At 47.8% G+C, this 15,157-nt stretch overlaps 2 protein-coding genes across 2 annotated transcripts in view; both read left to right on the top strand.

Moving 5' to 3' along the window:
• Positions 1–2,817, top strand: part of TSPAN32 (tetraspanin 32) — a 28,942-nt gene extending 26,125 nt beyond the window's left edge. Inside the window, exons 7-8 of the mRNA XM_051621482.1 lie at positions 213–296; positions 2,518–2,817. Coding sequence (XP_051477442.1) covers positions 213–296; positions 2,518–2,613 — 180 coding nt within the window. The 3' untranslated portion in view covers positions 2,614–2,817. The remainder of the gene's footprint in view (positions 1–212; positions 297–2,517) is intronic.
• Positions 2,818–12,906: 10,089 nt separating this feature from the next.
• The window catches only part of CD81 (CD81 molecule), a 37,619-nt gene continuing 35,368 nt past the window's right edge, over positions 12,907–15,157 (top strand). The window contains exon 1 of the mRNA XM_051621308.1: positions 12,907–13,048. Within this exon, the coding sequence (XP_051477268.1) occupies positions 12,983–13,048 (66 nt within the window). The 5' untranslated portion in view covers positions 12,907–12,982. The remainder of the gene's footprint in view (positions 13,049–15,157) is intronic.

The following is a 15,157-nucleotide window of genomic DNA, read 5'->3' as shown; positions in this document are numbered from 1 at the left end:
TAGTAATAGAAAATGTATCACAGGGGTTTGTCTTCCCAAGTTGTAGCAAGCAGCAGAAAAAAGGAGAGCTGCCCACGGAGCAGCTCAGCTGTGCAATGCTGCATCCCCCTCTTGCCTCCCTTTCTACCTGGGGATGTGGCAGGTGTTGTTTTGGGGACAAAGCCCCAACCCAAGCTGCTGCTGTGTTGCAAGGGGTGTCTCTCTCCTCCCAGGACTGTCTGCAAGAGATCCAGGACTTCCTGAAGAAGCACCTGGACTTTGTTTCCACACTCCTGGGCATCACCATCGGCTTCACGGTAGCTATGTCTGTTCCTCTGAATTATGGTCCTGAGAGGCAGGCTTTACCAGGAAAAGCATACCCTAAAGTGGCTGCCAGAAGCTAGAATTTTGGGTGATTCTGGAGACAGGCAGAGAAACAAGCAGTGGTAGACTTAATGGTGGAAATTAGGAAAAGGCTATGACCTGTCTTGTCCACACTGATGGAAGGAGGGATTTTCCTGCAGGAACAGACTCCTTGCACCGTTTTTCTGCCCACTCTAGGTAAGCAGCTGGGAGCAGGGAGCAGTGGGAGGAGGTTGCAGCAGCATTTGCACTTTGTGCACTCAGGCTTGCCTGCACATCTTCTCCTGCAAGCGAGAGGCCATGTCGTCTGGCAAAGGGCTTGCAGATCAGGTACAAAGCCAGCAGCAGGGGTGTGAAGGAGATTTCATAAAAGCTCCATATTTTGGGAAACCTGCTGTCTCTCACTGCCTATGGCTCACTGGCTGCCTCTCAGCTCAGCCTGGGAAGTTGTCTTCTGCACCTGGGACTGGAAGGTCTTGAAAGATACTGAGCAGCAGCAGTGGAGCTGGAGAGCTGTGCAGAAAGGGAAGGTTTTGTACTATTAACGACCACTAACAAACCCAGTGAGGTGCATCTCAGACAGCAGGTGGGCTTGTAAGGAGCAGGCTGCAACAGAGCAGCCAGAACATGTTGTCTGGGCTCCCAGGTGCTCTCTCTGAAGGAGAATATTGCAGATGAGGGTAGGATCATCTTTGGAGGATGGCTTGGGTAGAAAAGGGTCTGTACTGAGTTTGTGTGTTGTATTTGGGGGAGGACAAAATGCAAGGCATGTGGTGAGGGGGCTCAGTGGCTGCAGGGCAATGGTCTCTTCAGAGCTGAAGAGCACTGCTGATTAAAACAAGCCTGCTTGTATGCCCACCCACTGCTTGACAGAGGTGTATCACTGTAATTACCTCTACACGAGGGTCCTGCATGTGTGGTGAAGCACACTAAAAAAAAGAGCATGCCAGGAGACTTGTTTCTTCACCACAAAGGGAGGCTTGGTCTGCTGTGATGTCTCCATGCTGCTTCCCAGCTGGGGCCACCTTTCCTGACTGAATGTGTATTTGAAGATTGTTTTATAACTTGTGTCCACCTTGGCACTATTATGGGTTAGAAGGCTTTTCTCAATGTAAATAAAAGACAAAAGTGGTTTTTATACTGCTAGTAGTAAATCTGGAAAGCCATCAAGCATCGCTGTGGAGATATAAAGTCATATGTGAATATTTGGTGTTACTTTCTGATTTTTCTTGGGTAGAGGAGGAATTTCATTGCAGCTATATTCAGACAAAAATGGAAGTGTTTGTATAACATATATAATTTTTTCACAGCTTGATGCCACAGCCAGATAAAGCGGCTGTCTTTGAAGCATGTGCTAGAGGAAATCTCGCTGCACAGTTCACTATTGTGATGGCAGGATGCAAAGGAAGTGTGCAATGAGGGCTAGAGCTGCTATGATGTCACTGTCTTTCAGCCAACAACGCACACATGTCCTCAGATCCAGCCACAAGCAAAGGCGCTTGCATGTTAAGGCAGACTTTTAGAAAAGAGCACATTGTTACAGCCTTTTTATCCTTCCCACGGCAGCCTTACCTTTGATAGGTTGCCTGTGTAAATCCCAACGTGCAATATACCAGGCAGAACAGTCCAATACAGAGGAAGGATACTGTCCTCTGCATTCACAACCAAGCACATGCATGGGGTGGGGTTTGGGCTTTGTTAGGGCTTTTTGTTGTTATTGTTGGGTTTTTTACTCCAAACAATAGATGAGGTGTTGTTTTGTGGGGTTTTTTTATTCTCCCTATGTCAATCTTTACAAAAGGCTGTTATTATGTGAGAGGGATTTTTGTTTGCACTGAAAAATGTTTTGTGGCAGCAATTTGAAGTCTGAATTTCCTGGTTTCGTCTCATTTCTGGGTATTTTTAGGACTGAGTTTGGGCTGTACTGTGCTAATTCCAACCAGATGCTTTAGCCACATGTTGGAGGGGTTTTTTTTCCTCCCATGTTGGAACTGGTGTTCACCATTTTACTGGAAAACAGCTCTCTTAAGAAAAATGTGACATCCTGATTATACATAAATTCAGAAGTGCCAAGTGGACTAACGGGCAACATTTGTGATCACTTATTTGCATAGATGGAGCATTATAATCAGTTTGGCATTTAATTGTGTGCCTGTCTCATTTATTTCCTTTTAGATTTATGGGATGATCCTGACTTCATTCCTCTGGTTCTCCATCCACTTCAGCAGCAACCTGGACCGTAAAGGCAAATACATCCTGCGAGAGAGGTAGAAACCCACTGCCCAGGCATCCCTATCAGGTAGAGCCAGCTCTTGGTGCAGGAAGGTGTCTGAAATCACCCACAAATCTCCCAGGAAGGGTTTGTGTGGGGTCAGGTGGTGGGATGTGTATCACACATTTTCCCTGCCAGCTGTTGTGCATTTCCAAGCTGGTCAGAATGGGTTATGCCCTGAGGAGGAGCAGTCCCACACCTTCACCAAGAGCAGACAAGGACTGAGCACCTGGGCTTGAAGATGCAAATCACCTCCCTAGGGGACGTATAAGCTGTAGCGCTACAAGCAGGACACAAAGAGCCCCTTAGGACAAAAATGGAGATAAAAGTTCAGCAAAAAAGCCCATCAAACTTACCTTGCGCTGTCATCTGAGCAGTTGCCTGTGACCCTGAAAGATGCAATATTCCTAGGAAAGTGGCTTTGGGTCACAGCCCAGGGCCAATCTTGTGCTATTGGCAAATACACGGACACAAAGTGTGTCAATACTGATGGGGAATGGGCTCTCCTAGCCTGGACTCTTGTATTGATTGACTTTGGGCACGTTTCTGATCATGCATGAATGTGTAGGCATCCAATTACAGTCAACCGTTTTTCCCCTGTTTTCAAATATTGCCAGATTTACAGGGCTTTTGGTAGAGATAAGGAAAAAAGTCAGAAAGCAGTGGAAAGCTTTGAAACAAACGACCAGCATAAGGACATACTCCTCTGTTATTAGTTCTTGCTAATGCAATGCACCATTATTTGTTAATTCTGAAGATTTAGTCAGCTTCCTAGAGCTTGATGCTGCCACACTGATTTTACAGAGGTTTGTTCAACTTCCAGCCTTAGCTCTACATTTATCTAGCTTCACTAACCCACCGTGCTGCTGTGCAATACAAAAGGACTTTGGTATTACACATACATGCGGGACTGAAGTTTAAGTCTGTAAGAGAACAGGACTGATCTCCAGCCAGGTCAAACAATACAATGTCCAACTCCATGTCCTCTTTACATCACCTTATCAATAACAAACAGAATTTTTAAAAGCCTCAATCAAGTGAAGAACTCAGCTCTCAGCTTAGCTCAAACTATGGCTCCCTGGTGTGCTTTGCCCTCATTGCAAGGAGGCAGAGCCACTTCTGAGCTGAAACCCATCCTTGCAATAGATTTAGCACTTGCTGGAAAACCTGCTGTGAACTATATGGCTATGTGAAATGTCTGTTGAACTAACAACAGCTTTCACATCTCTCCTTCATTGTGGCTTTTAGCCATGAAAAACTCTAAGTAGCAGTTATTTCTTGAGATAAATGTAGAAAGCTCCATACTGATGCTTAGGACAGGTCCTGGCCCTCAGGCAGGGGCTGCTACACATAAAAGAGCAGTACAGCCTATAGCACCTTGTTAACTGTTGACACGGCTGTAAATATCTTGCATTGAAAGAACACTGTTGGGGATGGAGGGGGAGGAGGGACTATTGCCCCTCATCTTACTGCCTTGAAACCAGCAGGGCTTCACCATTGACTTCACTGGAAGTAGGATCAAGTTCATACTGCTTCAGGTAACTACTCAAACTACCTCCTGGCAGTCACCAGCATGCCTCAGTCTAGCAGGGATTTGGTGCTGATATGCACTTGCCAACATACCCATACTCTAGCAGTGGAGGAAGATTCACTTACATGTATATATGTAGTATTTAGTGTATTGCTCTCTGGAGAAAGACATACTCCCTTGTGAGCTCCAGCTGCTATTGTCCAGGCCACTGCTATTGTTATTTCTCAGGCCAGCTGGCAGCTTGTGTGACTCATGGTTGCTTCAATAAAGATGAATTTCTTGCAAAAGACCATAATTCCTCCTCTTTTTTTCTGCCGTGCATGAGGCTGCCTGCATTGCTCAGGGGGTTACGTCACAGAGAGCCCTCAATAATTCTTCCAGTGCTGGGAAGAGATATTCCCCAGGCAGCTGGTGCTGGCCTGTCCCAGGAGTGTGCCTTAGCACCCAAGAGGGAGAGGATAACATTGATCCTTTGGAGGGAAAGGAGTCACTCAGCCTCATCCAGCTGCTTGGTGAGGAGACAGGTACCTCACAAGGAGTAATGCCAGCAGGGGCAGGAAAAAAGCTTAAGGATATGTGTAAGCAATAAAGACTGGAGTATTTATGTGACAAAAATCTCTACTGTTTCACTTTCTTAAACACTAGGTAGTCAGGTCTTGCCCACCACTCTTGTTGGCTGGACAAGTGATGGTGTTCTGCCATATCAAAAAACACTGGAGATCAAGCAAATCAGCAGAGCCTGGGTTATCAGTGTGGAATACCTGCTTTAGTCTCTTCAACTAGTAGAAAAGATCTCTGTTAAAGCTTCACCATCAGGACTGCTAAAGCCTTAGGTGCTTCTCCTTCCTGAGTCAATTTTTAATGAAAAGGAATTATTATGGACAGGAGTAGCGTATCTGTGATTAAAAAAATCTGAAAGGCTATCACATCCCCTCCCCCAGCTCTCATTCCCCATGAATCACTTGAAATCACTGAAAAGTCATCAGAAGAAGCAGGCACCTTACCAGAGCTGGCCGTGTAGGTGTGCCTGTGCATAAATGCTCTTTTCACAGTTCTAATGATTTCTGCTGCTTGCAGCAGGAATGAGAATATGACCTGCACCGAGCCATCTCACAAGGGGATAATGTGCATGGAGAGTCATCATTTCTTCCCAATGAGCAGTAGACTGGAAGCGTGAAATTCTTGTCCCAGAGAGCTGGAACTTCCCTTCCTTCCTCCCATAGCCAACCATGGGATTTAGGGTGGGTTTTTTTGGTACAAAATACTCCAACAAAGTGTAATTTTAAAAAAGCAAACCTTGTTCTGTATGTACATGTTGGCAATCTTGTGATCTTTGTTCTCGTTTCACCCACTGCTGGAGTTCCTCAACACCTTTAATGAGTGGGAGGCAGAGCAGTGCCTGCCCAGATACATTTTTCCACCCGAGCTTGTGCTGTGTGTAGCAGCAGGCATTCCTGACACCCTGCAATTGCATCCCACTGTCATTTTCAAGAGCAGGAAAGCTCCTTTGACTCCTCAGTTTTTAGAAACCTGTTGCAGAAAAGTGCAGTGGGACCATTTTGTTTACAGACTTAGAAATGGCAGCACCCAGGGATGGCTGGATGGGAGTTGTGAGGTGGGCAGGTGTTGAGATGGGTTTTTCACACCCATGCCAAGAAGAAAATCGCTGTCCTGCAGTCAGTAAGCTTGAACTTACCAGTCCCCAATTTGCTGCTTGCTATTGGCAAATTATAGCTCTTGTGCAACTAAAGCAAAACCCCAGGAATATATTTGTAAGCACTGCTGAGATTTACCTGGTGTTGAGAAGAGTGAGAGACAAATTTTGTTGGGATAAGAGCATGAAGTTGAGCAGGGGGGATGCAAAGCTGCCAGCCAGGGGAGGAACCACCTGCAGACTCACTGAGTTTTCCCAGGATTTGCACAAGCAGACGCTGGCTGTTAACAAGCATATCAACACTTGAACTCTGCTAGGAAAGAAATCCCTATTGATAGGCATAAACAAGGGGGGGGGGAGGTGGGGGGAAAGTACAGAGAGAAAAAAGATGCAAACTTAAACATTTAATTTTAAACTGTCTCAAATAAATTGTCAGTTAAGCTCCAGCAATTATCAATTAGTTCTTTTAAGGTCACCTGGGCAATTGCAGTTTGGCCTCTATAGGTATGCATTAGTTTGTGCTCACATGTTTACCCTTTTCCTTTTATTTTAGACAAACCCCCAGCTCTCCCTAAGGACACAGGAAGAGGGAACAACCTAAGGCTGGGCAATTATCTGTGGGACTGGGGAGCATGAGCCCACCAGCAGCAAGAAGCCTTTTGTGCTGCTCGCTGTCCTTTGCTGCCCACACATTGCTCAGGTCCTGCTCTGCCAGAGTCAGCATTAGTTTCCCCTGAGGCTTTACATGAGGCTCACTGTGTGCCCATGGGTGGCCCAACCACACATGAGTCAGGGGAGCTTTCCCAGCCCCTGCTCCAAGGACAGCAGATACAACTTTTTAATGCATTTCTCATGCAGAACTGCAGGAGAGCAGAGTGCAGCTTCCCACAGCAGCTGTGGCTACTTAGGGCTTCTGCAAATCAGGTTTTTCAGTTCCTGGAAAATACCTGAGGAGCTCAGAGCACATCTGTAAAGCACAGGTAAAATAATTTATTGACTTCCTAGAGGGATTCAGTGGTGAGAAGAGTAGGAATCTTTCAGCCCTGTGGTGTACTGGCTTGGCTCCAAGTGTTTTGCTATTTTCCTCCATGTTGACTGTGTGTCTGCCAGGTCCCACCGCTGTCAAAATGTAACTTCCTCTTGCAACAGCCCCTTTACTATACAACTGTGATTTATGCTTGCAGCAAACTCCTAAAGGAGATACTGTTGAGCAAGTCCTTCCAAAGCCTGGTAAATTGACAAATCTAGGTGCCCTTTGCAGTGCTGGGGTGGCAAGGCAGCCACCTTCTGTGAGGGTAGAGCTGTGTTTCCTAGCTGCGGACACAGGAAATATTTTTTTTAATAAATAGGTCACAGACTTTTTTTTTTTTTAACCAGAATAAATGTGTGTACAAAAGCACCTGGCCAAAATTCTCTAGAAATGCAGCCAGAGGTGGTAGATGCTTCACGCCGAACATCTTTACCAGGACAACTGAAGGCAAGTAAATTCAGAAGCTGCTTTGAATACACAGTTGGATCACACAAGCCCTGCAACTTTCACCTGATCTGTTCTTGCAATTCTCTCTTTTAGTAAAATGTTATCTTGGGGTGAAATGGGATTTTTTTCTTAACTGTGTAGTGCCTTTTCTGGGAGGCTGAGCAGCTGGCAGTGAGCGTTCCCCCTGTCTGCTGGGAGATGCATCATCAGGTGGGACAGTGGGGGAGAGTAAGGAAGCAAAGAGGGGCAGCCTTAGAGCAGCCTCAGCAGCTGTTTTTGGAAAAACACACGTGGTGCATGTTTTTTGCAGCTTCCAGCCATAGCTGCCAAACCCATGACTGGTTACAGGCCTGCTAGTGAGGCTGCTCCACTCCCCGCTGCCCTCTTCCTCTCACCCCAGTACAAATCCAGTGATACCTTTAGTCACCCAGCATTTGGGGGGGTCTATCAAACTAATTAATGCCAGGAGGCAATCTGCATATCTAACCCTGACCAGGAGGGTCATGAGGAAAAAAAACCATCTCTTTATCTGGAAGAGTTATAGGGCGGTTGCTCACTCAACTTGTGAGGAATCAGCACATCTTGGGAGAAGTACTTTATACAGAGCCTGGAGGTGCTCACCCATGGCTAATACCCTCCTGTCTGCCAGATACCATTCCCTCGGACTCCAGCAGGGAAAGATTCTTCCCAGTATTTTTTCCAGGAAGATGCATGTTCCTTTGTGACTCTCCCTGGCAGCAGCAGCTAGCTGGGTTGTTTATGTTGTCCCAAGGCAAAATCCCCCCTCTCCTCTCAGCACCACTGAGCACTTTTGTTTAACCCCCGTATGCACCAGCTTGCTCACGGACGTGCTCGCTTTTCTTTTAGCTCCGTTACATCAGCAATAAGCTATTCCAGTCTTTATTCACCTACTAATGAATTATACATTGATTATACAATAGAAGCTCTCTGCATCGATGGGCCAGGCTCTTGCTCTCCCACATGGCATCTCACAAAGCACAGCTAAGCCCAGCTGCAGCTCGCCCCTCTCTGTTGTCCCGAGAAAAATGAATGTTCACTTTCTGGGCTTGCAAGCAGCAAAGAGGGAGCGTCTGTGTGGGATGGGGAAACACGCTTGGCTTTGCTCTCCCTCTGCCGTAGCTCCAGTGGGAGCTGATGCTGTCCTTCCCCACAACAGCCCCCCCTTTCCTTCTCCTCTTTATATAACCTGACCCATCACCATAGATACGTTGACATAAATATTTAAAGATGGCAGGGAGACAGACCGAGCAGACAGAAACCATTTGTTGAGTTTATTAGAAACAGAAACTTCAGGGGCAGCTACAAGTCTCTCCCTGCCGCATATCCCCGCAAAGGCTGGGAGGCAAACACAGCCCCCCAGGCTATCACAGCCCTTTGACTGAATTTGCAGAGCTGGACACAGGGGAGTTCAGGTGAGCAGGCACCACCCGCTCCCACTGGGGCACAGAAAAGATGTTCTGTAGATGTGTCCTTAGATACGTGGATGACATGCTTACCAATCTTTTTTTCCACTCAAGACAAAGGCCCCGGCTGGCTCCCCAGGGTTGCAGGCAGGACTCTCCCGAGGTGATGGAGCTCCACCTTCCCACTGCCGTTGGCCAGTTCATGTCCTACAGCTTGCCCTTGCTCAGTCCCTGCCTTGAAAAACAGCATTGTGGGGTGTAAGCTGCCTAGGAAGTTATTCTTACGTTCTCTGTCACTACCAGCCTCCTGCAGGATTAAATGATGTTCTTCTTTTAATGCACCCCCAAAGTGTCCTATTTAAAGATTTTTGGTAATGCTGCTGTTGTTTTGGGTTTTTTACCACCACAGGTAAATTGGAAATCTGAGCTCTTTCAGTCATATTTTCCACAGAAAATGAGATGTGGAAGTTAAAAGCTAACCAGGACCTCACCTGCAAAATTATGTGCATTTTATTCCCATGGTTTGTCTGTCCATCATTTTTGTGCTGACTGCAAAGGAGGGCAGGGGGATTGCCAAGAAAATGCAAGCCATGCATCCAGAGTACCATGTCAGAAGCCATCTTGTGATCCTTGGTGGACAACAGAGTCCCATCTGCTCTCTCAAGTCTCCTGGAAACCCTGGATGTTAGGTGTTTGGGGCTTGCCTTGATGCTATTTGTTTCACACCCTGATCACCAGCTCCCCAGGCACACATAAAAGATGAGGATGATTGGGGTCTGTCCTCTCCCTTAATCCCTCTCCATTTCTTTTTATAAAACACAAGGAATTTTTTAAGGTGGAGCTGCTGGAGGGCTGGCGGGCATCTTACTGGGAGAGAAGCAGGCTCCTGGGAATCCTGGGAATTGGGCTGGATGAGCCTTGCTGGTAAGGGACTGCAAGGGCTACACCTAGGGCTGGGGGGCAGCTCAAGCCACATTTGCTCTAATGGACCCTGGTGAGTCATAACCAGAGATGTCAGCTTTGCCAAAACTCACAGGCATGACTTTTATAAACAGGTTCACAAAAAACCCTCAACAACAACCCAAGCCCAGCAGACAGATTCTGCTGGTTTGCTCAGCCTGCAAACCCACTTATGAAAGCAAATTAAAAGGGTGGGTAGAGAGCAAGGGATTTCTTTATTTGGGCTTTGGAGGTTTTTAAAAAGTCTTTAGGTTTTAATTTTTTCTTCCAGTGAAGGCCTGGGAGGTAGGTAGGTTCTTCACAGACATGCCTGCAACTGGCTGCTCTGTAACCAGCCATGCATTAGCAGGGCACACTGCTGAGCACTAAGACCGAGCTGTCCTCCTGAAGAGGGAAGTCATCAGCCCTATTCATAGCACTTGCACTTGATACTGGCATGTGACACCAATACATTAACTGAATTTGTTCAAATTACTTTTACTTATTTATACAGCAGCAGTTTATAAACAGGTGATAAAGCCACTGAGGGTCTTTGAAATGCAGTTTTGGTGCTTTATGCACTGTACAACAAGCAGTACAGCATGATAAATTAATATATGACATCTGAAATTATATGAAAACTTGGGAAACAGTCTATGTTATCTTGACACTGTGCTGCAGAGGTGGGTTTTATTTTTCTTCCATGACCATGAAGGTCAAGGTTTTGAAATGTGCCCAGCTGAGCTGCTTAAAAAAAATAAAAAAAATAAAAAAATTGGACAAAGTTTAAAATCCTTTTCCACTTCCAAGTTTTGGAGAGGACATTGTTGGTAGGGTCAGGTGGGTGAACTGAGTTTAGACTGTAACTGGGAGCTACTCGAGGCAGGAGATGGTGGGGCTGTGCACCTGCTGCCCTGCCAGAGCCACATTTGTACCTGAGCCCTGGGCAACCCATGGCTCAAACACAGCCTGAAGAAAGGCCCCAGAAACAGGGTTGAAAAGGTTTATTTCTATTTTTCCTCTTATTTTTCACTTCCCAACAGAAGAGAAAAAAAAAAAAGGCAGAAAGCAAGAAATAAAAAGCTACCGTGACCCCCCCGAAAAAGCAACCCTGATGCTCCCTAGGAGTAGTTTCAATGCCAGCTTTGTGGCAGTGATTGCAGCTGGGGTTGCCTGTTCCCCAGTGCACAAAAGTTGATTTGAGAGTAATTTTCCTTTGTGGTCAATGAGGCTGCTGCTGATGAAGGTTTTATCAGTTTGCTGCTGGTTCCTTCCCCTTCTTCACATAGACTCTCCAAGAGGTGGCTCTGAGAGTTTTTCTGGCAACAGCCACCCAGGTGCATGAGAAGGTCCTTGGTTCATGTAGTCTCCCATCTTCAACTTTTCTGTTTGGTTGGGGTGTGTGTTGAGGAGTAATTTTCTTTTAATATTTATAGCTGGAGAGGATGAAGGTGCAGAAAAAAAGATGTTGTGGGATGTTATGATGCTTTGGGATCCTGCTGTAATCCTTTGGATTGATCAGCAGCAGCTACAGAGGATTACAGCTATTGCTGTAACCAGATGGATTGTACTGATAATTTGGGATAGCAGTTACAGGCATAAATAGCTTTGTGAACCTCCCACTTCATTGGTAAGTGAATGTGGCTTAAGAGACAAAGGGTTTATGCATCCATGGCAAGCCTGCAATCAGGACGTATTTGGCTTAAGTAATTGGGGAATGGGGCCAACAGAATTCTATTCATCCCCAGTCCCTGCTGCCACGGAGCACCAGGGGCTGTCACAGAGGGGCAAAGAAGAGTTTGATGAACTTGACGGAGCCCTGGACCAACTCATCCCTGAGAGCAACAGGATGATTTTGGAACAAGTTGACTCATTTTCAGCATACACATGTAGGAAATGCGTGCTAAGGCAACAGCAAATTCCTGCTTATGGGATGCATGGCAGGGAAGATTCCGTGAAGTGTGAAAATGTTCGGCTCAGAAGCTACTCCTTGAAATGCTTTCACCAGAGGAAAGTGCCCAGGCAGAAAGAAGGCAGGTTTCCACGTATGACACTGCAGACGACTGCCAAGTTCATATTCAGCATGGTAAGGTCCCAACCTTTGCTGGAGCTGCTGCCTTTACCAGAAGTCCTCTTAGGTTTTGATGATGTTATTTACTATTCTGCCCCTAGAAGAAGCAAATGAGCTTGCTGGAAGCACAACATGGGGTGAGAGCGATTTATATTTCCAGGGATGAGCAGGTGGGCCAAAGTGGGTTTTGGCCAAAAGATTGGGAAATCTCATCCTGCTTCTACTGCGGAGTTTTCTGGTTTTTTAAACTAAAATTTCTAAGCCATATTGTGAGGCTTACTTGGACTGCTGACATGTCTGACCCTAATCTCTCTGGTGGGTATCCCTGAAGTGCCCCAGAGGCTCATGCAACCAAGTAACCGTGGGAAACTGTTCTGAGTGGTTCTGCTGAACTTAATGCAATTGTTTGTAGTGATAAAGCCACAAGCTTAGGCAAAAAGTGTTAGGCATAGCAGGTTAAGGGTAAAATTGGAGGGGGAAACAAATGAGGAAACGCTTCTCTGAATTTCAAACTGTGAGTTCTAATGTAAAAATCCTTTGGTTTTTGGGAGGGAGTCCCCTCACAGATGCACCCTAAAACTTCTGTATATAGAAAGGCAAATCCTGCTGCACCCATTCACAGCAGCTTCCTCCCCCACTCTGGCTGTCTGGTGAGGTTCAAACCGCGGTGGTTAGATCCAAGAAATGGTGGTGCTACCGTCCCCCAACACCATCGCTCCCCTCCGCTGCCTCGTGGCTGCCACACCCTGTAGGGAATTCTGTTGTGAGCCACCCCTGGTGGGTGGGAAAAAGGGAATTTAAAAGGGAGAGGAAGAAGTCAAGAAAGGTCACAAAAACAAAAAAACAAACAAACAAACAAAAAACCAAGAACAACAAAACAAACAAAAAAAAAGAGAGGAGAAAAGAAAAAAGAAATAAGGAGGGGAAAAAAAAAAGAAGAGGAAAGCGAAAAGTGAAAAAGGAAAAAAAAATAATGAAAAAAAGGGGGGGGAAATAATGAAAAAAGGGGGAAAAAAAGGAGAAAAAATAAAAGGGGAAAGAAAAAAAAAGGAGAAAAGGGAGGAAAAGGAAAAAAATAAGAGAAAAGAGCAAAAAGCAGTGGCCGCATTTTCTGGGCAGGGCGCTGGGGCCTGGGTCCCGGCCCCCCGGGCCGCCGCCGGGCGCGGAGCGTTGCGCGCCGGGGCGGGGCCGCCCGACTCCGCCCGCGCCGCCGCCTCAGCCCCGCAGCAGAGATTGAGGGGAGCTACTGCCGCCTGCCTCGCTCGCACCGCCATGGGGGTGGAAGGCTGCACCAAGTGCATCAAATACCTCCTCTTCGTCTTCAACTTCATCTTCTGGGTGAGCCCCGGGGCAGTGAGAGGGGAGCTGAGTGCCCCCAGCCCTTTCCGTAGGGGCGCTCCAATATGGCTCGTCTGCCTGTACCTGGTTTTAGCGTCTTTCCCCACCTTCCCTCCCCTCTTGCCGGCGTTGAGACTTGCTGCCTGGGATATGTCGCAGGGGTTGCTTTTTTTGGGGAGGGGAGTGCGTGTGGGGGGGTGTCTCTGCTTATCCTTTGTGCTTGTTTCACGTATGCATTTATATCTTTATTTATTTGCACATGTATATCTATATTTGTTTTTATATCGAGAGATATATAAAGAGATCCGTTTAGAGGCATCCTTTCCGAGCGGAAGGGTGGGGGGTGCCTTGCTGCTGGCCGGGGGGGTGGGCAGAGCTGGGGTGCGGGGCTGCAGCGGGTCGGGGCCCCCTCCAGGGGCTGCCGCTCCCAAACCCCCTGTTGCTGGGGGGAACGCGCTGTTTCTCCGCCAGCCGCGAAGGGATGGGTGGGAGGAAGGGAGGGAGGGGGAGATGGATGGATGCTGCCAGGCGGAGGGGGGAGAGGCGCTGGCCCGGCCGTCCGCCCGCAGAGGAGCCAGACGGGAGAAGGGTGTTAGAAAAATCGGGGCGATGTGGGCTGGTTTTGCTCTCCTCGCCCCGAGGGGACTCGACAGCCCTTGTACCGCCGTGGGAATCGGCCCCGACGCCTGCGTTTGGGTCGTGCCCGAGCTGGGGACTTCTGTCTCCGCCGCCTGGGAAGTTATTTTAGGATGCAGATTTTACCCAGGCTGGAGAGGTTCCCTTTCCTGAGAAAGTTTCTCATGAAATAATCCATCCAGACGTGTGCCTAATTTAGCAAAAAGCGGCATATCCCAGTTTCCCTGCAAACTGGGTTTGTCCCGGTTAGAAGCACCCTCTGGCAATAAGGGGTTGGCATGGCAAGAAGCGCTCTCTCACGGCTCCAGTGCCTGGGAGCAATGAAATGTGCCCCAGCAGGCTGGGTTTTCTGGTCTTGTTTTGTTGCGTGTGGGCTGTTCTGTTATTTTAATAGACTGTTTCCATTCCCCAAAATGCTATCTCTCACAAGCAAGCCCAGCCCCACCCTGTGGAGACAAGGCACCCCTTGCTGAGCCTTGGCTGCATGGTCAGGAGGCACCTCTTGTTTGACACCCCGCTCTGTTGACAAGGACTTTAGGGGTTTTCTTAATGTTTGCTGGCAGCAAGGAGAGCTGGAGAGTTGGGAAGGGGAGCAATTCCTTCCAGAGCAGGCCCTGCCTCGGCAGTGGGAGCTACCCTGCCCGCCTGGAGCTTCTGCCTGCTGCCTCCTCCCTAGGGGTGTGTGTTGTGAAGCGCTTGAGGGGTCCCCACCTCTGGGAGGCGTAGGGTTTAACCACTACATGGGAGTGAGTGCTGTCGAATCGGGTCTGATTTCAGGCTGCTTTGCCTTGTTTCTGGGGATAACACTGACCAAGGGAGAGATGAGGCGCTCTGACGACAGTGGTGTTAATTGATACCTGATGTATTGCCAGCTGCAAGATGAATGTGGGACAGTTCTGGGGTTGGGGTTTTTTTAACCTCTTCCTCCACCCTTAAAATGGCAGGATGGAGGCTCTTCTCTGAAGTGTTGTTCTTCCTGAGTTATCACGCTTATACCGGGGCTTTTTCTTCCCTTCTGGTCCCAATTTCCTGCCATTCTTGTCGCTGCAGCTGCCGGGTGTGAATGCGAGGGAGGAAAGGGTCTCCTGGATGGCAGGAAGGATGCAGGGGGCTCTGCACAGCCGCTGCTCCTGAGCAAGTTTGCTTGCTCACCCCAGTTTGCATTTGTGAAACAGATTATCTTTTCTAAATGGGCATTTTGCTTCCAAAAGGAACAGCCAATCCTTTTAATTTTCCTGTTAGGACTTTTGGTGTCTTGCCCTACCCCTTGGAAGGAGCCCAACGCCTGCTCTCTGTGAGCACTGGGGGAAGGTGCTCCAGCTCCTCCCAAGGACGGGTACCTGTGCACTAGGATCCACTGACTCCCCAAAACACCTCCCAGCGCTGGGCTCACCTGCATCCAGTCCTGTCGCACCACCTTTGGTGTAGATGGGGAGCCTAGATTTTGTTAGAATTAATGGTGCTTTCTGCAGG

The sequence above is a fragment of the Apus apus genome, chromosome 5 (genome assembly GCF_020740795.1).
Source record: "Apus apus isolate bApuApu2 chromosome 5, bApuApu2.pri.cur, whole genome shotgun sequence".
NCBI classification, from domain to species: domain Eukaryota; kingdom Metazoa; phylum Chordata; class Aves; order Apodiformes; family Apodidae; genus Apus; species Apus apus.
This window is presented reverse-complemented; position numbering and strand designations above follow the sequence as displayed.